This window comes from Siphateles boraxobius, unplaced genomic scaffold (genome assembly GCF_051911475.1).
Source record: "Siphateles boraxobius isolate OS27281-9 unplaced genomic scaffold, OSU_SipBor_1 12, whole genome shotgun sequence".
In the NCBI taxonomy this organism is placed as follows: Eukaryota; Metazoa; Chordata; class Actinopteri; order Cypriniformes; family Leuciscidae; genus Siphateles; species Siphateles boraxobius.
The window spans coordinates 21,211,271-21,237,366 of record NW_027508722.1 but is presented as its reverse complement, the minus strand read 5'-3'; the positions used below and the strand labels follow the sequence as shown (position 1 = coordinate 21,237,366).

At 42.0% G+C, this 26,096-nt stretch overlaps 2 protein-coding genes across 2 annotated transcripts in view; one reads left to right on the top strand and one right to left on the bottom strand.

Annotated features, from left to right (window-relative positions):
* apoc2 (apolipoprotein C-II) overlaps positions 1 to 23,458 on the bottom strand; it is a 165,241-nt gene extending 141,783 nt beyond the window's left edge. The window contains exon 1 of the mRNA XM_077211679.1: positions 23,455 to 23,458. The gene's annotated coding sequence lies outside the window, so the exon portion shown is untranslated. The remainder of the gene's footprint in view (positions 1 to 23,454) is intronic.
* On the top strand, positions 3 to 18,918 carry LOC143714412 (meprin A subunit beta-like). Its single transcript, XM_077205559.1, has 16 exons — positions 3 to 96; positions 264 to 331; positions 449 to 467; positions 695 to 733; positions 880 to 911; positions 1,013 to 1,091; positions 1,187 to 1,304; positions 1,808 to 1,986; positions 2,168 to 2,377; positions 2,541 to 2,693; positions 3,266 to 3,490; positions 3,603 to 4,037; positions 4,162 to 4,335; positions 16,372 to 16,480; positions 17,433 to 17,484; positions 18,865 to 18,918. Exons 2-16 carry the CDS (start codon positions 269 to 271, stop codon positions 18,916 to 18,918), a joined length of 1,941 nt encoding a protein of 646 aa, XP_077061674.1. The 5' UTR covers positions 3 to 96; positions 264 to 268.
* Positions 23,459 to 26,096: the final 2,638 nt, after the last annotated feature.

The following is a 26,096-nucleotide window of genomic DNA, read 5'->3' as shown; positions in this document are numbered from 1 at the left end:
TCAGACTTCAAGCGACACTGACTTGGTATTTACCTGCCAAGCTCAGTGGTCAAGCAGTTTTATGTTTTAACTTGAGTCGTTAATGACCGAAAACTGGTATGTATTTCCCTTTTATTTTTTAATCACGTAATTTCGTGGTCTTTAATGTAATTGAGATTTAATCAACGCTATTAAATACTTTGGGTATCCCTTGCATTTTGCTTGCAATTTTTAATGCAAATAATAAAACATCATTCATAAAACGTGATCATTATGGTTCCCAGGAAAAATGCAGTTATGTGATTTTCTTCTGCTGAGTTTGGCTTTGGCACTTTGTGTTGCATCACCAATGGTAGGTTGGATAGGTTTATGTTATAATACATTGTCGTTTTAAAGGTGATGCAGTTGTTGATTTTTAAAAACACTTTTCTTGATGTCTGAGTATTGTTTTCATATCTCATGTTCTCAGCCACAATCTGATATAAATGGTAAGTACAGCACAATCACTGAGATGAATCTGTTGTATGTTATTGTAATATGTCTTGCACAGTGTAAAAGATCCTGTTGTGATTACAGTCTGAAATTTTTGGTTGCTCTTTTTTTCTCATTTAACTTTCAGACTGTTTCACTAAATTTATGTTTTTGTCTAGCACTCAATTCTATTTTTGGACTTCCTCTCTGTCGTCTTGTTTTCTTCATTATATTTTTCTCAAAGGAACTCAGGAATGGAAGGACATTCCAGATATAAACAAAGGTAAAACTACTATATCATATCAAGAACTAGAGTACATTTATATTAGCAGTAAGCTAACATAGTTTCTGTTTTTGTTCATAAATCATTATTCTAAATTGAATACTGTAAACTGAATGCAAGCATATTTACTTAAAACTGAATGCTAGGTTTAAATCTCAGAGAAGGAGACATCATGGTGGTGAGTTCTGTTCTAAGAAATTCTCAAAGTACATTGAATATTGGATAATTCAGAAAAATTATAATATTTCTCAGGATACTTAAAAAAAATCTGCTTTAAAGCCTAATCAAAAGAGTGCCGTTCTTGGGAATGAGTACCGGTGGGATATTCCCGTCCCCTATGAGCTGAGTGTGAATCTCAGTAAGAAAACATGGATTTCTCACTTACAGTTTAATAAATTAGCTTTTAAATTAGTTAGACTTTTTTTCATCCGTCATGTATTTTTGATTGTGTAGGTATGAACTATAAAGGAGTCATTCTGAGAGCTTTTGAGCAGTTCAGACTGAAATCATGTATTGACTTCAAGCCCAGAGCAGCAGAAGAATTTTACATCTCTGTGGAGAGTCTTCAAGGGTAAAGTATGCTTCCAGTTAGTAATCCACATTTATTTTTAGGTTTTATTACAGTAATTTAAATCCCTTACATTTGGATGGTACCTGAAATCTTTGATAGTAAAGATTGAATATATTGGCTGAAAAAACGAGAAACAGAAATTACATCTCTAATAGTATAGTAAAACATATTATAAGAAAAAAAGACAAAAGTTATCAATTGTGGCAACAATACAATATGTTGCAAAATAATGTTAGCTATTACAGTAATACAGCCTTTTTTTTTTGTAATTGAACAAGCAATATAGTTGTATATTTATTGAATCCATCTATCAGTTTTGGCTTCTTATATATATTTTATTTATTTTTATTATGTGGTATTATACACTGTTCTCTGATACAGCCTAAACTATAATGTATAGTATAAAACATTCATGAGTTAATAAACTCTTTTACACTACCAGTCAAAATATTAATGCACCATGTTCTGCGTGAATGTACCGCTATCTCTCGCTTATTTTGCAGGTGTTGGTCATATGTCGGCCGCTTATCTCCTGGAGGCCAGACTCTTTCCATTGGAAATAACTGTGGAAAAAAAGGCATTGTCGAGCATGAGTTTCTCCATGCACTAGGATTTTGGCATGAGCAGTCAAGATATGACAGAGATGATTATGTGACCATCAACTTTAAAAATATCATAAAAGGTTGCCATGTATTTTTACTATTTTGTTTTTAACTTTATTTGTTTTTAAGGAAAAGAGTAAAACAGTTATATACAGACATACACTAACATACTGACTGCAGTGCCCAATTAACTATCAGCATTTAAATAAGCCATTCTTTATGAACAATTACATTAATAACGGCAAGAGTCTTTATTTTCAGGGCATGTGACAGATTTCAATAAAAACAGCGATAATTTTACCACCTCCCCATATGACTATTACTCTGTGATGCATTATGATAAAAATGCCTTCAGTAATGGTAATGGATCCACAATCATTACCAAGCTTCCTGAGTTCCAAGATGTGATTGGTCAACGCCTGGACATCAGTGAATATGATGCGATTGACCTCAACAAACTCTATAAATGCAGTGAGTATTTTACACACATTGGTTTCATTTTGCAGTTTGTGGTTGTTAAATATTTCAGTAGAGCTTGAAGTCTGATGTAAGGGAGACCAGGGAAACATGTCATCATGAATGGGAAGTTGTAATGAATTGATTTTGTCTCAGTGTTTGTCTGTTTACATTACAGCTTCCTCCATCTCTTTCCTTGAACACTGCAGTTTTGATGATGAATCTCTGTGTCAGATGAGTGTATGTTCTGCTGTTTATGGCTGGCAGAGAGTTGAGTCAGTGAGTGGCATCGATGTGACTGACCACACCTACTTGAGCAAAGAACAAAATGGTGAGATCCGTTACAGTCAGTCAGTCAATAAATGGAAAAGGTCGGTTTTGACATCACAGGAAGAGACTTTAATACTATTGTGGCGAACAGGATGGCCGAGGTACGTGAGAGAACGGCGCGAGGCCGGTGGTGCGATTGCTAATGAGCAACACCTGTGAAGCACACCGGTCTCGCATCTCTCACGGAGGAGCGGAAGCATAAAGGAGGAGCGACGTTGATGATCGAGAGAGGAACAGGCCTGGTTTTACGTTGTGTTTTGGTTTTTGTATTTGTATTTTATTTTAGCCAGCAGTCATCCGCGAGGGGCTGCTGGCAGTTATGTTTATTTTCGGTTGCCAGCAGTCGTCAGCGAAGGGCTGCTGGCGGTATTTTGGTTTGTTTGTTTTATTTTAAATAAAGTTTGTTAGAATCTTTGCCGGTTCCCGCCTCCTTCTTCCCTGAACATTGCTACAACTATACTTTACTATTTACTATACTAATTGCCCAAAAAGAAATGCTTCACTTCCATCCACAGTTGCAGTCACTGTACCACCCAGTTCCACACAACTATACTCCTGTTTTCATGTCTGCAGAGACGTCTTTTTTCATGCACTTCAGCGCTGAGGGGAGAAAGGAAGGGGACACAGCAAGAATTGATAGCAAGACAATGACCCCTAAAAGAGACTGCAAAGTCCAGTGCCTGCAGTTCTACTACTATCACAGTGGCAATGAGTCTGACCAGCTCAACATCTGGATCCGAGAGTACCAGAATGAAACAGACAACAGAGGAACTCTCAGACTTATGGATCAGATCACAGGTCTGTCTCTTCCTGTAACAAGTACTGTAATATTAAAGGGGAAAAAACACGAGTTGACCTTGCTTTTAAAATGTTCCTAAAATGTTTAATTTTATATTTTAATTTCTTGCAGAACTCCCTGGTAATTACTGGAAACTGCATCATGTGTCACTGAATGCAAATAAAACCTTCCAAGTTGTATTTGAAGTCCGTAAAGGAGCTGGAAACTCCAGTGGAGGCTTCTCACTGGATGATATCAATATTTCAGAGACGGAGTGTCCCCACACATGGCAGATAAGGGACTCTGAAAAGGTTTTGAACAACGGGATATTTGCGAGTCCATTGTATTACTCCAGTGATGGTTATCGATTTCAGGCTGCATTAGTGGTGGATCAGAATTTTCTTGCCATGTTTGTTCGTCTGGTATCTGGTGCACATGATGACCAGTTGCAGTGGCCTTGTCGATGGAGACAAATAACCTTCCAGATGCTTGACCAGAATCCACACATGCAGAAACGCATGTCCTTAGAACAAAGCATTACCACTGACCCTGCTTCGGCATCTCCCAGTGAGAATTTGATTATTTTTCTGTCACATGTGTTTATTTGCAGAATTTTACTTGGCTAAAGATCAAATACATTGTTATCTCTAACTTTAAATGGCTCTTTAAAAGACACATTTTGTTGTAACAGATGGCAGATTTTACTGGGACAATCCTCGAAATAATGGAACTCGAGTCACCATTGGCAGTGAGACTGTATATGTGGGTATTTTTTCGGACTATCCATATGTCATTATGAAAGATGATCTGACTCTAAGAGAGTTTATCAAGGGTGGTGACATCATATTTCTCTTCAGCATGCAAGGTATGTTTTATTAAGTAACCTCAGAGAAACCTTGTTTTAAGAACAAAATGGGCCTAACACTCTTTTTTTTTTTAAATGGAAACGTGCTAGACAAATGACTGTGACCTCTGTATCTCACTGCTTTTTCCACACTTTGAGCATTAATGCCATGCTCATATCAAAAAGATATTCATCATCTTTAAACTGGTCTTTTCCACTTATTTTGCACTTCATGAACACGTTCTGTGTGAGGCTATGATGACAAGAATTGAAATGGGCGGCTGTGATATTCAGCAGCTGAAATATTCTGCGATATTAAATCGTGATGACATTTTTCGTCGAGGTGAAAGCTGTCTTGTGATATCAGCACAAAGGAGTTGAGTCAGAGATGGGCTGCACCCGAACTCACATACTTCCCTACTATATAGTAGGCGAAAAACAGTATTTGACAAAAAAAATATTTCTGAATTCACAGTAGCCTACTCATAAAAGAGCAGACAAAAAGTACCCGGATGACCTATTTCTTCCGGCAAGATTCTGAAGTGTGCATACTGTGGTGCATATGATGAGGCCACAGGAGAGGATTTGTGAAAAGTGTTGATGAGACACAATTGATGCTGGTAGGTCACATGATAATGTAGTCCTGGGCTGCGTTTTTAACTCCACTTTTAGAACACTCGCAAATTTCCCTAAGCAATTCCCCTCATGGGGAATCCTCACCGCCATTTTGAAGGATGTTCAAATTCGTCAAATGGACGAGGATAATTTATTTGCACAGACACTTGACCTCTCGATTTTGATTGAGGGAGCCTACTCAACATGTACACTTCAGGCAGATCCATAGACCATAATGTACCATGATTGTGATGTCAAAGCAGTTTGCGCTTAATTTACTCCCAACCCCAACAATTCTAGTCTAGATGGTGTTATTTTGACATTTAACCATGTTTAATACTTGTACCTTAAGTTGACTTTAGTGCCACTATTATGGTTTTTCGAATATTCCCTTTCATGAAGTGTTTAATATAGCTGTTTCTGAATGTAAACGTTCTGTAAAGTTGAAAATGCATGATAAATACATTTATTCTCTCCCAAAAGAAAGAACTGACCCTGAACCACCTTAACGAGTCGTTTGTGTTTCGAATCCTACTGCCTTACGGTTCTACGTCACTAGAAAATACATTTGCATAATGCCCGCCAGTGTTATACGTTGTAAGTATGGATAATCATTGATGTATATATTGTATATCTGGTGTTCAAAATACGTAGTTCCCCTTCAGGGACTACCGCTGCGTGTAATCGCAGTGGGAACGCCCCCCAGCGTAACGCGTCTGAAGCATGAATGAAATCAGTCAAAGGAGAAAATGGAGCTTCACAGCAAGTGACGTCATTGACCAGGAAGCTATAAATATCCCCTAAATACACAAGCCGCCAGCTTCTGTTACTTCAGCAGCGCTCTGTGTGTGTGAACTGAAATCTCGATTGTGTTTGTCTGTTCTGTCAGGAGTTTATCACTATATATATATATATATAAAAAACCAAGAATATGAGCGAGCAGTATAAGAAGTGTGTTTCCCCCTGTACACGATACATCACGGGTGGGGATTCACACCAGCTATGTGTGGCTTGTTTGGGAGTTCAGCATGCCCAGTCGGCTCTCGAGGGAGTCGATTGTGAGCATTGTGAGCGTTTTCCTCTGAGAACTCTGCGCTCGCGGCGATCGCTCTTCGAGGAGAGCGGTATGCTGCGAGCACCCCGAGGCTCGGGTCCCGCTTCTGTTGAGGCAAAGCGGCTGTGTTTGTCTTGGGGCTCGCAGATGGATCTCACCGGCGACGTTGAGACGGGCCCCGCCCTATCTCAGCTTTCTCCGGCGGGATCCAGTGCCTCTCACCCGGCTCTGGAAGCACGCGCTGCGGCGGTTACTTCTGCCCGGGTGGAGGCACATGATGATGTTGATTTAAGATTGTCCAGTTCTGAGGAGCTGGATGTCGAAAGCTTTGCATCTGAGGAAACTAGTTTGCCACATTATACTGCAAATGATGAAGGTTTGATGGATGTGTTATCTCGGGCTGTTGAAAAACTTAGTATCGATTGGCCAGCTGATAGACAGCAGTCTAGAAATAAAAGTAAACTAGACGATAGATTTCTGTCTGCATCACCTCAACCTTCTCGCCGGTGCCTACCGTTCTTCCCAGACCTTCATGCTGAGTTTTCAAAGTCCTGGGTTAGACCGGTTTCTAGCAGGATTTACACTAATCAGTCTAATGCCTATGGTAACATTTCTGGTGCTAAATCTGTTGGTTATGTTACGATGCCGAAGGCAGAGGAGACGCTCGCGAGCTATCTCTCGCCGGCTTCGTCATCTTCACTTAAAGCACCGGCTCTTCCATCGAGACCACTAAAAAATACCTCTGTGCTGGTGGGCAAGGCTTACTCGGCGGCTGGGCAGGCGGCTGCTTGTCTACATACGATGGCTATTATGCAGGCTTATCAGGCCGACCTGCTAAAAGATGCGTGCGAGGGGGGGGAAATTTCCGCTGATATGATTAGCGAACTCTGGCAGACTGCCGATCTCACTCTTCGTGCTACCAGAGAGACCGCAAAATCTATCGGTCGGTCTATGGCAGCCATGGTGGCCACAGAAAGGCACTTATGGTTGAGTCAGACCTCCATGAAAGAGAAAGACAAATCTCTCCTTTTAAATGCTCCCGTTTCGCCTGCGGGCCTCTTCGGTGACGCTCTTCTTTCTGTCACGGAGAGGTTCCAGGAAGAGAAAAAACAGGCAGCTGCTTTTCATAAATACATCCCTCTTAAAGTGCGTGTCACTGGGGCTGCTGAACGTGGGCAGTCCCAGCCGTCGAGTTCGACCTCCAAAAGAGCACAGCAGAAACGGAGTGTTGCGTCTCGTGCCCCCCCGCAGAGAGACTGGAGGGACGAGGCGGGGCGCTCTCCGGCGCGGCCGTCTCGGGGCAGGACTGATCTGAGGACAGTCATTGTCGCTAGGAAGGCCGCGTCGAAAAAATCCTGACGTGGTGAACGTCAGGACTCTGAGGGTGGTCCCCATCGGGAAAGACTTGAGTTAAACCGCACAAGATCACGGTGCCCTGTCTTTCTCGATGCCCTCAGGGGTCTGTTCTACTAACCCTGCCTATACAGGGCGTAGAGAGACTCGGCGAGCGGTTTCCCGAGGGACGCTCGCCCCCTCTGAGGAGGGTTGTGAAGTGCTCAGACCAGCTGTTTCCTGCCAGTATGTTACAGGGCGCTGCGTCTGTCACTCGGGATGTTCATCCAGAGGCCAGCCTCGAGAGGCTGGTTCCCTTAGTGGAGTTCCTGGCGGAATGGGAAATGCTTCCCAATATTTCTCAGTGGGTCCTGAATATCATAAAGAACGGGTACGCTATTCAGTTCAGAACGCGTCCACCTCGGTTCAGAGGGGTTCTGCCTACTGTGCTGGGCCCCGAGCAGGCTCTGGTATTAGAACAGGAGGTAAAAACTCTGCTGCAGAAAGAGGCTATAGAACGGATTCCTCCACCCAGCAGGGAGTTAGGTTATTACAGCCGGTACTTCATCGTTCCGAAAAAAGATGGAGGGCTGCGTCCCATTCTAGATCTGCGTCTCTTAAATCGCACTGTTGGGAAGCTCAAATTCAAAATGGTCACTCTCAAGCAGATCGTGTCACAAATCAGATTCCAGGACTGGTTTGTCACGATAGATCTAAAGGACGCCTACTTCCATGTTTCAATCCTCACTCAACACAGGAAGTTCCTGAGGTTCGCTTTCGGGGGCGAAGCGTACCAATATCGGGTTCTTCCGTTTGGCCTAGCACTGTCACCCCGCACGTTCACGAAGTGTATGGATGCTGCTATAGCTCCGCTCATGCTGCAGGGCATCCGTATTCTGAACTATATAGACGATTGGTTAATTTTAGCTCAGTCTGAACAGCAGGCGGTCCGGCATCGAGATGCTGTTCTTGCTCACATCAAAAGATTGGGGTTGAGGCTCAACGCCAAGAAGAGTGTTCTTTCTCCATTACAGAGAACCACCTTTAGTATATCAGGTCAGGCTAGGCCACTCCTCCACCGTAAAACAGTTCCAGAGACTGTTAGGTCTCATGGCGGCTGCGTCCAACGTGATACCCTTTGGCCTCCTGCACATGAGACCATTACAGTGGTGGCTCAGAACCAAGGGTTTCTCCCCGAGGGGAGATCCTTTTCGCATGATCATGAGTTCGCGACGGTGTCGTCGCGCCCTGGTTATGTGGAAAGATCCTTGCTTTCTGTCCCAAGGACCTGTGTTGGGAGCTCCTTGTCGTCGCGTTTTGCGAACGACAGATGCCTCTCTCACGGGTTGGGGAGCGATCCTGAGTGGTCGCCCAGCTCGGGGTCTGTGGAAGGACCATCAGCGTCTATGGCACATAAATTGTCTAGAGATGTTGGCAGTATTTCAGGCTCTGAAACACTTCCTCCCAGACCTAAGGGGCCACCACGTCCTTGTCCGAACAGACAACACGTCGGTGGTCTCTTATATCAACCATCAGGGGGGTCTGCGTTCTCGCCCGCTGTACAAACTGGCACGTCAGATCCTTCTATGGTCCCAGGGGAAAATTCTTTCTATTTATTCTATAAAATTCTTTCTATTTTCTAGCTATTTATCTCCCGGGGTATTTAAATCAGGGGGCAGACATCCTGTCGAGACAGGGGCCGAGGCCCGGGGAATGGAGTCTCCACCCCGAGGTGGTGGAGCTCCTATGGGAGCATTTCGGTCGTGCCGAGGTAGACCTATTTGCTTCCCGAGAGACATCTCACTGTCCACTATGGTTCTCTCTCAGCCAACCAGCCCCTCTGGGGTTGGACGCGACGGTACATCCGTGGCCGAGGTCACGCTTGTACGCTTTTCCCCCGATCGCTCTGCTCCCGGGAGTTCTGGAGAGGGTTCGCCGGGACGGGCTCAGTCTTCTGTTAATAGCCCCGTTCTGGCCGGCCCGAGCATGGTTTGCGGACCTAGTGTCTCTCCTCGACGGCTCTCCCCTAGAGATACCGATCAGGAGAGATCTACTCTCTCAGGCGAGTGGGTCGATCCTTCACCCCCGCCCAGAACTATGGAGGCTGTGGGTTTGGCCTCTGAGGGGGCCCAGCTCGTAGACTCTGGTCTCTTGACTGAGGTCGTTGAGACCATCCTCCAATCCAGAGCTCCCGCCACAAGGAAGTTATATGCCGCAAGGTGGAAACTTTTCACCTCTTGGTGCAGAGAGCGCCAGCAGGACCCAGTTAACTGCCCAGTTGGTACAGTGCTGGATTTCCTGCAGGACCGTCTCTCCACAGGGTTATCCCACTCCACACTGAAGGTGTACGTGGCGGCCTTAGCTGCTTACCACGCTCCTTTAAGCGGAGGATCTCTCGGGAGACACCCACTTGTATCTCGCTTCCTTCGTGGCGCCCTGAGGCTGAGGCCTGCAGTTCGCACGAGGGTACCATCTTGGGATCTGGCCATTGTCTTAGAGGGTCTCTCCCTAGCTCCCTTCGAGCCCATAGAGGAAGTTTCGGAAAAGTTCCTTACACTTAAGACTATCCTTCTTCTGGCTATCTCGTCTCTAAAAAGAATTGGAGATATTCAAGCACTCTCGGTGGCTCCCTTCTGCCTGGAATTTGCTCCTGGTTCGGTTAAGGCTTTTCTCTGTCCTAGACCAGGGTATGTTCCTAAGGTGCCAACCACTTCCGTTAGACCTATAGTACTGCAGGCCTTCTGTCCTCCGCCTTTTTTGACGTCAGACCAGGAAAAATTGAATTTGCTATGTCCCGTTAGGGCTTTAGATGCTTATGTCCACAGAGCTGCCCTGTGGAGGAAATCGGAACAGTTGTTCGTCTGTTTCGGGTCACCTAAGAAGGGGTGTCCTGCATCTAAGCAAAGGATGAGCAAGTGGGTGGTCGAGGCCATCTCACTCGCTTACGTTTCGGCCGTGAAACTTCACCTTTGGCTGTCAGGGCCCATTCTACCAGGAGTATGGCTGCCTCTACAGCTCTTCTTTCAGGGGCTTCTCTTCAGGACGTTTGTGATGCGGCAGGCTGGTCCTCACCGCACACTTTCGTCAGGTTTTATTCTCTCGATTTTAGCTCCACTCCTGGGCTTCAGGTTCTCTCTTCGGCTTGTGTCTTCTAGTCATACACTACGGGGACCTGTTCGTATGGGGATGTGGGTATTGCGTTCCCACTGCGATTACACGCAGCGGTAGTCCCTGAAGGGGAACGTCCCGGGTTACGTATGTAACCCTAGTTCCCCGAAGGGACGGACGCTGAGTGTCCTGCCATACTCCCGGCGTCCCCTTGGGTCGCTTGCTTCAGTAACATTAGAAGCTGGCGGCTTGTGTATTCAGGGGATATTTATAGCTTCCTGGTCAATGACGTCACTTGCTGTGACGCTCCATTTTCTCCTTTGACTGATTTCATTCATGCTTCAGATGCGTTACGCTGGGGGGCGTTCCCACTGCGATTACACACAGCATCCGTCCCTTCGGGGAACTAGGGTTGCATACGTAACCCGGGACGTTTTGTGTTTTATATTGTCTAAGTTTCCGGCTAACCAGCTAACTCATGTTATTTCTGTCTTTCTGAAATACTTCTGCTAAGGCATAAGAAAAAAAATTGTTTGATTACGGTTTACCACCGACCCTGTCAATTTATGTGCGACCCAAATTTATTTTATGAGCTAGGGGAAGAAATAATACAAATTAAATAAATACACAAATAAAAAACTCTGAGGCGAACTATAATTTATGTTTTTGTACAGCACAGTATTTGTATAGCCTGTTGTCCTCCAGCAATGCGAACAAACGAGGCAGCCATGGGCGTTCACACATCGTTGTTTTCATGTAGATGCACTGCTGCGCTTGTGACAGGGTGCATGAACTGAACGAGCAGAGATAGAGAGAGAGCCCCGGTCACGCGCGCGCGGTCTCTCTGTGGAGCCAGGTGAAAGTATAGGCTTCACCGTCTCAAAACTGAGCACTGTCTTGCTCTCTCTCCCTCGCACATATTAATCAAAATAAATCGACACGATGGCAAGGTCGGCAGACTGAAGTTTCATGTGGAGCATTCGGAGATTTCTTTTTTCCTAAATTACCGCTGGGTGGGAATCGTGCTAAAATACGTTGCCTTATCTTCTCTGAAAAGCGTTCCACACATTCAGCTGATATATAAACCACACTTTAAATAAACGAAAAAACTATCCTGTGATGAAATGTTTTCTGTGATGACAAATCTTGTGGGATGTCCTAACCGCCGGGAAATCACACAACGCGCACACGTCCGATAATGACACGTCCAATTCGCGAACTAATTACGCATTTGAACCGATTAGTTTTAATGAATTGCAGCCACACTGAACTCACGAGACGTCTGACGTCCCGTTTGCCCCCGCGCACACATTTAAAATCAGCGTGTGTGTGTGTAACATGCTGGGACACACAAGGTGGTAGAGTACATGTACAGGTAGGCTATGTTATGAAAAAATTAAGTAGCTTTTCCATCGCTACTGTAAATAAAAATTGAAAAAAAAAATTAATAATTTCTTTCCTATCCCTTGCTGCCACTGGACAAAAAAAAAAAAATGTCCCTACCGACCCATGACCTCAACTGACAACCAACCGGAACCAAACTTTTTATCTATGCCTAATCAGTTGTGGGCCACTATGACCTTAAACTGTTTCTAATGCAGATTATCTGTCTTTCTTACTACTTTGAGTAAAGATAAAGGATGGAGGAAGATTTGTTGTACAATGTTACATCAATCATTCATGTTAGTGCGCTGTTATTGATACAGATCCCGGATATACACCGCAATAAATTCGAAATATACACATAGGTTTGTTGAACCTGTTAATGCTGATGGTATGGAATTACAGTTGCAACATCTCATAATATACCTTAGACCTAGTAGGGTATAGAGTAAGTCATCCTTGCGATGGAGGTTATAGATAGACCAATCACAACAGACTGTGCCATCTGGCCCATCAGAGCAGAGTAGGCTCGTGGAAAGGAAGGGTTTGGAGAGACTGATTCATCCATTGAGTTGTTTGAGAATCATTGAAAAATGTGGTGATGTGAAATTACCTTGGATGTAAACCTGTTGTAGGAGACCTCCAAAACAAAATTAGGAGCCTTTAAAATAGCATATTAGGGGCACTTTAAACACAGAGAGTTTATTGTATTATTATCATTTTTGTTTGTGTATTTTTTATATTTAATATTAAATATAAATATATTAATATTTCATATCTGTTTATATATATTTTAACAGCCCAAGCATACATACTGGCCTATAGGATGCTGCGTAAACAAACTTTTAAGGAAAAAAAACTATAAATAACAAATGAGCTCCATATCGGATTCCAAGTGATTTAAACACATTTAAACACATTTCAAGGGTTCCGTCAGTAGTGGGCACTTGTGCAACTTAGGCAGTGACGTACAGTGCTTAGCATAAGTGAATACACCCATGGTAAAGTTGACTAAAAAGAGGAATAAAAAATCATCTTTTGGAAATTTATCTAAATGACTTAATTTAAAAAATGAGGAAAAATCCAACCTTTACGGACATCACACACCCTTCACCATACCTAGAGATTTGCATTGTTTTATTTCAGTTAGCCTAATAGCTAGTTTGATTTGCATTGAGAGATGATCTTATGGAAAGTACCCCATGCCAATCTCTAGGTATGGTGAAGGGTATGTTATGATGTGGGGCTATTTTAATTCCAAAGGCCAAGGGAACTTTATCAGGATGCATAGTATCCTGGATCCATGAAATAACTGGCCTTTAAAAATGAAAATCTGCCTGCCTTTATGGGAATTTAAAATAGGGGTGTACTGACTTATGCACCCTGTATCTTAAGGAAGAACATTTTATTATGTACGATACATTATTCTTTCACAAAGAAAATTGGTGTCCTTAAAGGTAGGAATTTTCCTAATTTTTTTAAATTAAAGCTGCAATAGACAGTTTTGAGACAACGTTGACTTAGCCTGAAATTTTGAACAAGCACCACTTACAGGTCCCACCCCCTTGCTCTCTGCTGCGCTACAGCCCTTCCTTCCCCAGCTCCTCCCCCACATCAGAGCCTGTCGTGAACGAGCAGGCTAGTAAGCAGGCCATCGAGTACGGCGGATAAACAGTTATGGCACATTCAATAATAGGGAAGAAACATCAACAATATGCTTTACATTGACTATAGCCTGCCCATACTTTGACTACAAACTTGGTCCTCAAATCATTATGTATTTTGCAATACATTTTATCAACATGTTATGCGTCTAGAGTTTTGACACCGAGTCAATGGGCTGTCTAATTCTTTCTTTTTCGCTTGTTTATCATCATCGGTCTTTTTCCTTTTACCTCTTTGTTTTATGAGCAGGTGCCACTCGGAGAGGGGTGTGATCACAGCGCGTACACAAACGCTTGTGTACGCGCTGTGATCACACCCCTCTCTTGCACAGTGCGTACCGTCGTTCAAACTCAAGATTGCCGGTGTGCTGCAGCTGTGCTAATGGCGGAGAAACAACCTAAACTGGCAATTTCTCGAGTGGCACCTGCTCATAAAACAAAGAGGTAAAAGGAAAAAGACCGATGATTGACACTGCCTGGTTCACACGAGACGATTTTAAAATTGTCGGCCCGATTTTTCCAAACCTAAGAGTCTCCACACACGGCGATAAAAAATCACGGGTCTAACAGTTTTGGTCGTACAGTGTGTGGTGCGCAGCCACACGGCAAAATCAACACATCACACAAAAAACGATTTGACTCTGGAGCATTCCTAGGTCAGACGGAAAATCTCGCAAAATCCTTTCAGATCAAACGTGACTTCAGAGTAAACAATCATGGCGGACGAAAAGGATGCAGTGGCGATAGTTTGTAGTTTGTTTTTAACCGAATCCATCTCCGACGTCCACCAGACTTTCTGGTGCGCCATGCCGCTGGCTGTTTTGATTTTTTTTCCCGGTGCTTCCTCTGCGCCTCGTCACCTTGCTTTCTGATTGGCTACACGCCACAGTCCACAGGCTGCGTGCTCGTTTGTCACACACGAGGAGAAATCGAGCCAAAAAAACCCAACATGTTGGATATCCCCAATTTGAGATCGGAGCGGTCCTGATGTCCTTCCGAGCAGACAAGAGCAGTCTTAACACATCACACACGGCAGGAATGTCTGATCAGATTATTTTACGATAATCGGAGCATCCTTAAGTTTGTCGGAAGGGGTAAATCGGGGCTAAAATCGGCCTTATTATCCTGCCGTGTGAACCAGGCTCCTGGCTCTGATTGGTTGTTTCTGACGACCGGGAGCAGTGTATTTCTGCAAATGGCAATGGGACCACTTGGAGGAGCCAGAGGAGCTTGATTTTTTTCACAGATTATCTGTCTCATATTCTACTGTCAGGGCATAATGTCAGGTTGAACAAATATGTTAAAAAATTTTTTTACAAAAGTTACCTACAGCAGCTTTAAGACATTAAGATCAATTTCCAAAAGATGATTTTTTTTTATTCCTCTTTTTGGTCAACTTTAGCATGGGTGTATTCATTTATGCTAAGCACTGTACATCTGAGTGAATGAAACGGAGGGAAGTTAGCGAGGGAAGGGCATAAAAAATGAAATTAGACGCAGCCCAGATTGCATTCATAATCTGATAAAAAAATAATTATGTGGTGAAGTAAAAATCATTCTGTCAGGACCTCTATCGGCAAATTCGATTGACAGTTAGCAAACAGTTTGGATTGGCGGTATAGTTCTGTTCTGGGCAAGAACTCCCTGCGCATCCATGCAGCCTAGCATGGATAAGAGCAGGGAGAGCAACATGAATGTATTGCAGATTAATTCAATATTTTAATGTACAACATATTTCGAGAATTTAGTCTGATTCAGAGGGGAATCAGAATGCCATATCCTGACTGACGAGACGAGGAGATGGGGATGGAGGAGGGTAATTAGCGCCCGAGAAACGCGATAGCTGCTGATAATACTGAAAGAGCTAAATGAATGCTGTGATAGGCGTCGTAGGTAGACGTGGATCAGCTGAGAGTCGGCTGATTCGAGCTTGACTAACGTGACCTGCCAGAACTAACGGTAAGCTTGATTATTGTTCAGAATACAAGACGATGTTTTTTTCATTGAAGTACATCTGAAAAAATGGGGTCATCTTATATTCGGGATTTAGCTTTTACATGTCAATAATAGCCTACACCTGCAGCAGTAGGGAGCCAATATACGTGTCAATACGAGTCATCAAACAACTCTCATTAAGCCAAGAAATATGGTGTCAGAGTGTAATGTTAAGATGGCATGCCCAAAAACATTCATATCCCCCCTGGATCAGATAGGTTACAGGCAATGCGGATAATGCCAGCCTCTGTCACTGTGCATAAAAAAGGTGAGAAATCTGTCATAGTTAAATCTACTGAATGAGAACTTAGCTATGCCATAAAGTGTTTAAAATAAAAATAAATAAATATGAAAAAATATGTTTCAAATAAAGTATTTTCTTTAAAAGACAAGATTTGGTATCAAAAAGCCTTTTTCCAAAAGGTACATCTTGAAAAGGGGGGGTCTTCTTATATTCAGGGTCGCCTTATATTTGGAACAATATTCTACTACAGAAAAACAAATGTAATGTCTACTTTAAGTTAGTTCAGACAATATTTAAAAAAAAGTATATATGTAGCCTATTTAAAATAATTTTAAAGGCTAATGTCTACATAGGTCTATATTTATTACCACAAAAAAATATTATCCAATTACTCAATCAAAATAATCGATCGATTACTCGATTACCAAAATAATCATTCATGATAGCCCTAGATCAATTCAAACATTTCGAAATACACCATAATTGTTTTGCATTTTGTGACTTTCAGTCACATATTTTGTCATTAAAGATTTCTTTAAAAAAGTCTTAAAATATCGTCTTGTCTTGTTCTCGTGGACCCAATAACGTTTATCGTCTCGTGAGCTAATTTTATCGTCACACCCCTAATAAATGTTGTACTAATCCTGAATACCTTTTCATAGATATCTCAGGGCTCCTTCAGAATGACTCTCTACCCTGCTCTAAAGTGACAGTGAAGAACTTCAACATTTTTCCTCATGCAAGTGCCCAGCAGGAACCATGTGCTACAAGGTGAATATATATTTGTGTGAATATAATCATCAATGTGCAGAAACCCTTCAGCTGTGGCTATATTCATAATACAGTAAAGCAAAACAAGTGAATAGTAGCTTTTATAAAACGGTTACCACAAAACATTAAAGCTACACTATATAACTTTTGGTCCTCCAGCAGAAGAATAAAACTGCAGAAGAAGATGGGAGGAAAAATAATCAAAATTTTAATCAAAAGTAAAATGCTTTTGTGTTCTTTCACATATGTTTTGCGAGGGAACACAAACGTTTTGCAAGCGAACGCAAAGTTTCTCAGGAGAAGGCAAAGGTTTTTGCAAAGGAAAGTCTCTCACAAGAACACACGTTTTGCGAGAGAACACAACAGGGTTTGCGAGAAAAAGCAGAAGTTTTTCAAGCAAACGCAAATATCTTTGTGAGAGAACAAATAAAGTTTTGCGAGCGAATGCAAACTTTCTCGTTAAAAGCTTTTTGCTTTTAAAAATGTCCCTTTAGGGTTTCCATATCAAAGTGTATTCAGCGTATTAACTCTTTTGTGTGTGTGTGTGTGTGTGTGTGTGTGTGTGTGTGTGTGTGTGTGTGTGTGTGTGTGTGTGTGTGTGTGTGTGTGTGTGTGTGTGTGTGTGTGTGTGTGTGTGTGTGTGTGTGTGTGTGAGAACATGAGCATGACAAACATGCTCCTGAACACTAAATATATCTCTTATTTTCGATTTCCCCCATTCAATTTCAATGGGTGCTCAAATACAGTAACGTTAACTAGCATTTTCCGGAAAAAGAAAATCCTCTCCAGGTCAAAATGACCCGAACACCACTTGAGGGTTAAGTATGAACTGTACAGTATCAAAATATATGCAATCAAATGAATATTTTCCATTGAGGGGCTATTGTGTAGGAAGGGAGTGTTTTGAATTTATTGTATGTATTATCACATCTGTATTTCTCTCCTCTTTTAGCGAATTTCGTAATTCCAGTGCCAAGACTGTTTCTTCTCTGATCCTCTTGTTGGTTTGTTTACTTTTGCTGGTGAATTAAAAATGAGAAGCCACTATTAATCACTGCCGTCTGACTAAACAAGAGTAGTAGTCATTGTCAAAGCCCTGCATCTATTGTAAGGCTGGATTTCCACTAAGACTGAACTTGAGAATCCAAACCTGTAATAAAACAATAAAGCTCATTAATCTGGAGAGATCTCAAAGAAAGAGTATAGGACACCGCCTTGCCCAGACTTCTCTCCTCACTTATCTATTCATCCCCTTCTTCCTACTCCCCTGCTTTCCCCCTGACTAAAGTCACTGAAAGTACACCAAAAATGGCGATATAAAACACATGATGTATCTTGTGAATCTTTTGTTTTTCCCTTTCATGCTCGGTATCATTTTAAATGTCTTCTTGTGATTAGTAAAATGGTCTCAATTTCACATTATGTGAAAGATTGAAAGATTCTGTTCTCCTTTGGGTGGTGTCTCCTCAAGATATCTGATAATCATGGCTCATTTGGGGCACGAGAGTAGGTTCAACAAATCCATAATATAGAATTGGTGTAGTAAATATTTATAACTCTTTTGTTCTGGTCTGGGTATAAGGGAAATTGGCAGAACAGTCATTGGGAAATTGAGTCTTTAGAACTCGCATACTGTACCACTGTGTGTCTCCCCGCTGTCATGTATGCATTTCTTTGTATTTTCAAACGTGTAATTGTGTTAAACACATTGTGCTCATAGGACACACATTATAGTTGTTTGTGATACTACATGTACACATAGAGTAGTTGAGTGTATTCTTTAAAACACACCACTGCTTTACTGTAAGTGTTGTATGCAGTACTTAGGTTAAAGGTTGTGGATGCTATGCATTCTATAGACCATGTTTCTTGTGTAAATTGGAATAAATGTAAAGGCCAATTCACACCGCACAGACAAAACGGATCAGTGTGTTACCCTGTTGGCCTTGGTCGGGGTTTGTTTTCACCTGACTACACATTTTCAATCAACGTTTGTCGTGTCAGTTTGGGCAGTGTGAACATGAGTTATTTTTTAGAAAAGTCTAAATCCATCTGTCAACTTGTTTGTTGGCGTTTTCTGTGGGGTGTGAATTGGCTTTAACATTGGCATTGCCCATCAATTTTAAGTTACACGAGTGACTATGTTGAATTTGTTTGTCTTGTATGTGGAACACTGCCATTTGCTATATAGCTGCAGTAAAACCATGGACAGGAGCATATAATTGCCAGGTGGCTACAATGTGATTCGCAATTACATTATCATTTTTGAATTGCATTCTAATTGTTTATTTAATTGTGTAATTGGCATGATACATTTTTACCTGACAAATAAAATGTTATATTTGATTTATTCTGTATGCTTCTGAAATCATTATGACCTGTAGATTAAGTGGAGTCTGGTGTTTCCACAAATCTACATCGAGGATTGGTCAAACTGATGGCCCACATGAATGGAGCATGACATTATTGCCTATACCTTTTTGTTGCTCATCCCAGAATCTCAGGTCATAAGCAGGGAAACACCCTGGATGGATGGCCAGTCCATCACAGGGGTAATGTGCATTTGAATGTGCATTTTAATTAAGCTCTTTACACAGAATGCATCTATATTCACTTGCCTGTGATAAGGCAATCAACATTAATCTTAACTCTAAATTTAATGATTACATGTATATTTCTATTTAATGTTACAAACACTCTCTCTTTTAAGGTTTGATTTAAAATGTTGCAATAGCTATGCCAAATTATTGAAATATTTTGACGATATCTAGTGGTATATGGTAGTGCTGCCACTTATCTAGAGACAAAACAACTTTTCACATGTAACAGATAATCAAGAAAATAACCTAAGTTTTCTTATGGATATCTAAAGTGAGAATTAAATCAAAGATTAATCGGATTTTAACATTTGGTGGTACTGTAACTTCTGTATTGGTGCCACTGGCAGATGCTGTTGGAAGTTGTGGCATCTCCGGTGACATACCTAGTTTTGAGAGGTACGTGCCACTGGAAGTTGTGGCCTATTCAGCTGAATTTTGAGGCTGGCACATGCCACTTGAAGTTACAGCACAACAGTGATGTGACAGCTGACAATAGGGTTTAAAAGCTTGTGTCAAAAAAGTTATGTTCAAATAATAATAATACATTTGATTTATAATGTGCTTTTCTAAAATCCAAAACGCTACAAACAGTAGCAAATAAAACAAAACATAGAGGTACAAAAATAAACAATACAAAGAAACTATACATCATAAAATACTAATCAATACAATACAACTAAACAACACAATACCAATCATGTAAATGTCACCGGCCGGGGTGGGGGCAGAGCCCAGTAGCCCACCACCCGTACCAACTACCACTCTGAGGAGCTACACCGAGGCAACAGCACGAGGCTGGACACGAGATAAGTTAAATGAGTTGTCTTTATTAGATATTAAAACATACTTAAAATAGTATCAGCATGGAAAACTGAACTCTTTCTATTCTTACGAGCGACCAGGGTGCTCAGGATGCGAGTAACCCAGAGCAGCGGGAGAAGCTGGCTTGCGCGGTTTCTTCAAGACAGCAGTTAAAAACTCAAAATGATCATACTACTTGCAGTCAGATGCTTTCTCTATTTCCTCAAAACAGTGGTGGGCTAGTGCTGGGTGGTATACCGGTTCATACCGAAAACCGGTGTATATTTTTGTTGTGATATTAATTTTTTATATACCGCCATACCGATGTATTTAATTGCACAACGTTCGGAACGAACGTTACGCTGCACCGTGCGAAACTGTTTCAGACCCTTTACAATGTTGCACTTCTAAGCAGCGACTGCGAGGTGAGGGTAAACAGCAGTGCTCTGGTGTTATGTTACAGGGAAGATGGATTAGGGGTGTGCCATATCATACCGTCCACGATAATACCGGTATACATTTTAACATGATAAAAAAGTGTCATATCGCGATTTCAATGATATAGCGACGCGATGACGTATGGCACATTTACGTTCCCTAGCATGCACAACCATAGATATCATATAGAGACTAGATACCCTATTGGCCGCTGGAAACCGAGAAATCCGGCCGCCATCTTGAATCGGTCGTATTCCTAGTTTCGTTGCGTGGCAACAGATAAGATGCCAGAGCATTGTGGAGCATTTTCCTGTTCTAATCGCCGGACCATCCAAAATAGGGCTTTTCACAAGTAAGTCTTAAAATTACCGTACTATTGGTTGTATTTTGTGAATAGAATATTACCAGATAATCGAGAAGGAGCTAGGATATTTGCTATTACTGTACTGAAATCGTTGTGAAATGCGGTTTACTGCAACAGCCGGTGTTCACCCGGCATGGAGAGGTGGGGTAACTGTTAAAGTAATAATTACAAGAGCTTCTAGGTTATCAGAAAAGCATTCAACTGCCCTGTTGTATAGGTTATTTGTGTTTGCGCACATGATATCAGGAAGCAATGTAATACACGCATGACAGCGATGCGCAAATTGAGTTACCCCTCCAACTTCTAGTGTTATTGATAACCTATATCTTATCACATGCGATTTGGCTATTGATATTACAGAAGTCCTGTGGTAAAATTACATTATTAACTTACTCCATCTACCCTTGTAAAGTTAATCCGAATAGGGCTTTAGTCTCGACATTTTCCCCTCCCACATCCACATACAATAAAAAAAGTATAGGCTTAATGTTGTCCGAATTAAATTTTTAGAAATTACTGATGAAAACACGTTGAAAAGCTTCTTCTCAATTTTTATTACAAGTGGCTGCGTTTGGTGGATTCGGTGGCTGCGTTCTGTGTGTGAAAGTGTATGTGTGTGAGTGAGAGAGAGAGAGAGAGAGAGAGAGAGAGAGAGAGAGAGAGAGAGAGAGAGAGAGAGAGTGTGTGTGTGTGTCTGTTCGTGTTTGTTTGTGTGTCTGTTCGTGTATATGTGCGTGTCACAAATCATAAATTGTTTCTTCAATTTATTAAAATATCTTACTTTACTGCAACTATCTGTTTCTGCTTCTTTATTATATTTATAGTGTGTGATTTATAAAATACATTATATCCTTCATCACACATGTGTCTGGTCACTTTATATCTTATATCAGAATATTATATTACTGTTAAGCCTACTATAGATATTAAAATACGCCGAACCATGTGTCCTGTATCATAGCTAAATTAATGACCTTTGCAGCAAAAAAAAACGCGTGAAAATCAGTACAGTATTCAGTGAGATATGATTAATTTAATGCGCTGACAGCTCATTTCACCTGCCATTCAGATTACACTGAGCGGAGCGGGTGACCGGTTTAAGATGGTGGCTCCAATTCTCGTCCGTGCCAATAGGCAGTAGCGGTCGATAGGGCGTCTACCTATATGATGTCTATGCGCACAACAACAACACCTGTCTGAGCGCGAGAGCAGCCTGTCAGCCTCCGATGAAGATTTAGCAAATTCACAAACAACTTGAGTGTTTAGCGGGGCTGCCAACGCGCGTCTTCTCTCGCGCGCGTTTAGGAGTCGGGACATGACTGAATGGTCTCTGGCACAATCGGGCCATCAGTGCATCGTAACTAAAGTTTATAATTTTAAAGTCTTCTTAATTCTTATCAGTTTAAACATTCAAGCGATTTTAAACTATCCAGTAAGCTACTCGCGCACTCTCTGAGAGAGTTGCACTGCGTGCATTCAAAGACTACAGCTCGCGAGAAACTAAAGTTATTTTTCGCGGATTATATCGCTTTAATGGGGGTAAAACCGCAAAATTGTGTAAAACTTCCGGTCTTGGTAAGTATACTCATAAACAGAGTCGGTTATGTATAAAACGCATGTGACAGTGTGACAGACAGTAGGCTATAATGAAAACAGTAATGGATCCATGCACTGGCTGTAAAAGTGACAGCAGCCATAGGCTATGCGTCTGTCATTAATGTTGTCGTCAAAACAACAAAAGATAGCTTTAATTGTAATGAATGAGAATTATTAGCCTATGAATTTAATTTAATCAGGAAACACACCTAAAAGACTAGCTTCCTTGTGTTGTGTAAACTCTTAACAACAAAATTACCACATTGTAAAAACGCAATGAGTGAGCAAACATTTAGGCGAGATAAACATAATAAGAAAATTTTCAACAACAACAAAAAAATGTCTATATCGTCATAAATATCATTATCGCAAATATTCTTGAAATATCGTGATAGAATTTTGAGGCTATATCGCCCACTTCTAAGATGGATGCTGCAGAACTATGGCGTTATTTTCCTGTCAAATGTCGAGAGCGCATTATTGTAGCGCGAAAGTACATTAATATAATGCGCGAGCGCGAATCTCTTTGCCCGCGCGCGAAATATAATGTGTCGGGCTCTCAGATACAGTTCTATTTTCTCTGGGCTCGCTCAGAGAATCCTGCACTTCAAACGTGTTCAGTGCAATCGCGAATCTCATATGGAAAAGGTTTGCTAAAAACACCTGTGATTCTTATATGTTCCAACAGAATATTGTAAGGGACATATATGCTGCAAAATCCACATATATAAATTGCTTAATATTAATGTATTTTTAATCATATATGTCATATACTGTATGTCCTATGTACAAAAGCCATTTTTTATTGATGTAAAAATGTAGGAAAATAATGCAAATTTAATATTCATGTCCAGCATATATCTTAAAGTATTAAAGTATTAGCTGTACGAAAGCCCAACAATGCCCCCTGTAGGTATATTTATGTATGTGACTTTGGCGCTTGCACGGGCATTGACAAGTCAGGGCATGTCTGAACTAGGATAAGAGGGCAGTTCATATACAGTACATAGGTTGAGAGACTGACTGCTTCTTACACAAAGCGGACTGATGCATGTTTGTTGTTCCTGTGAGTGATTGATTAAGAAACCACACACACACATATACCAGTAATACTTCATACAGGCCGAAATAATATGAATAAAATCCTTCTGCTGGGACCCCCTCTCTCTTGCTCCAGTTTCTCTAACCGGAAACTTCTAATACCATTTCTACTAGTGCTTAACTGAACCCTTTGAGTGTCCCATACGCTCGTATATGGTCCTTCGAGCCGGATGTACTTCAGTAGAGATGAATCCTGATACTGCCAGCACAGCAGATCCCGCGGCCCGACCCCGCACACAAAGAGAGCGACATCTCCCAGCCCATCTTGAGGATTATATGAAGTCCAGCTCCCTGCACACCTGCACTCAGCTCCACCTTCCGCTGACGCCTCTTCACAGAGACCTTCTAGACATTCCTCTAAGTCCATTTCCTCTGGTACACCCTCCAACGATACGTCCAGATCACGCCACAGTGCATTAAGTAGATCTCCAAGACACGCCCTCTCTGACATCCAAGCTGCGATGCTAGAGGAGAGATTAAAGGCTCTTGAACTAGAGGAACTACAACGTCAGGTCGCAGAGGATACTACAGCAGATGAAGAATGTCAGAGACTTGATGATCAAGCCAGAGAAGCACTCAAGGCCAGAGAAGTCTTGGCTAAACAAATCACTACACGAAGGCGTCTCAAGAAAGTACAAAATGAGCTTGAGGTTGCCAAGCTAGTCACCTCACTACTTAAACAGGACACCCATGATCTTAGCAAATCTGGAACAAAAATTAACATTACCAGTAACTTACCTGAAGCAACCCCAACTCAACAGAGAGCCTCTACTAGTGATATTTTCATATCCTTTGACCAGGAAATGCAGGCACATTCCATGCCATAACCTGTCTTTCTTACATCCGATGCATCAGTATTGCCTCCTCCAGCACCACATGTGTTACCAACCACAGCATTAGCAACTGAAACTTCCATCAGTGCTCCAGACTTTACTCCTGAGGTGCGCTATCCTAACATAGTGACATGGTCATCACCCCCTCTTGCAGCAGCTCAGCCCACTTCAGAGTCTAGAACTGCTCTCACTTTTTCTGCACCCATTTACCCATCTACAGTTACAGTGCAGCCAACCCCTCCTGTCAACACTGTAACCCACCATCAGATACCAGCTGTCAGTGTGCCTCCAACAATAGCATCACCTCCGGACCCTGTAACCTTAGGGGCTTCAGTACATCCTCAACCATACCAAGTACTGTATCCTCATACTCAAATGGAATTCCCAGCCACTCATCCAGTTCCATCTCATGCCTTTCCAGCTCAGACAACAATGTATATCCCTCAAGCCCAGCCGCCAGGGATAGAGATGTTAGCTTCTTCTGCCTATGGTGTCCCAAAACCTGTCATACCGACTTTTGAATCTGGACGTGAAAGTGACTTTGCACTGCTCTAAATGGCACTGGACAATCTAATGAACAACCAACAACACTTAAGTGAACAGTACAAGTATCAAGTGCTTCTGGGTCACTTAAAGCTTCCCAGTGCTCTCCAGCTTGCAAAGGCATACATGCACGATCCCAGGCCATACACAGTTGCATTACAAGCACTGCAAGATAAATATGGTCAACCACGCCAACTAGTCCAGTGTGAGCTAGGTGCCATTCTGAATGCTCCTGCTGTAAAGTTCGGAGATGCTGAAACTTTCGACGACTTCGCATTATCAATACATTCGTTTGTGGGGATGCTCAGGACTCTGGAGGGCCCGAATGGATATGAGTTAAGATGTGGATCTCATGTTGATCGCCTTTTGAGCAAAATGCCACCATCATACCGTGACAGTTTTGTGGAGTACTTTTTTAGCCATGGCATTCTCCAGACTGGCACAGACCGCACCTATCGGTGCCGCACCTTATCTGATTTCAATGCATGGCTACAGCTTAAGTCTCAGGCTAAGCGCATTTCAAACAAAGCAGCACTTTATCAAAGTGAGGTAACCAGGACCACTAAGAAGGATCCACGCACACCTTATCGTACCAAGGACAGATCCACCTCAATCCTTTACTCCACTAACAGTACATCACCTGTTCAAGGACAAGCAGGAATCAAGACACCCAAGTTTCAACCGTACTGTCCATATTGCAACAATAAGGACCATTTCCTGAACTCTTGCTCTAAATTTAAGCCCCTAGGAAACAAATGTCAATGCCACGACTTGAGTTGAGTGCAGCATTTATTGGAGCACAATTAGCTAAAGTTCTCCAAACAGAACTCACAGTAACCATCAGGCAAGTCATTCTCTGGTCAGATTCCACCACTGTCCTTCGCTGGCTGCTGGCTGACTCCTGCAGGTATAAGGTCTTTGTGGGAACTCGAGTTGCTGAAATTCAGTCCCTCACAGATGTTAATTCCTGGAGGTATGTGGATTCTGGCAATAACCCAGCAGACGACATTACCCGCGGAAAGTCTTTAAAGGAGTTGACACAATCATACCGTTGGGCTAAGGGACCTGACTTCTTGTATCAATCAGAAGCATTCTGGCCAATCATGCTAGTTGCTGACCCTGAACCAGATACTGAATTAAAGAAGTCAGCACTCTGCCTTGAAGGCGGTGGATTGGAATCCACTGCTGCTTCAATGTATATGTAATGATTGATTATAATTAAGGTATTAATCAATATTTTTCCTTCATTTTACTTTATTTATACAAGTTACCATTGTGATTACTGAAATGTTCTTTTCATGTATTCTTTAATGTCTGTATTTGATATCTGAATGCAGTGC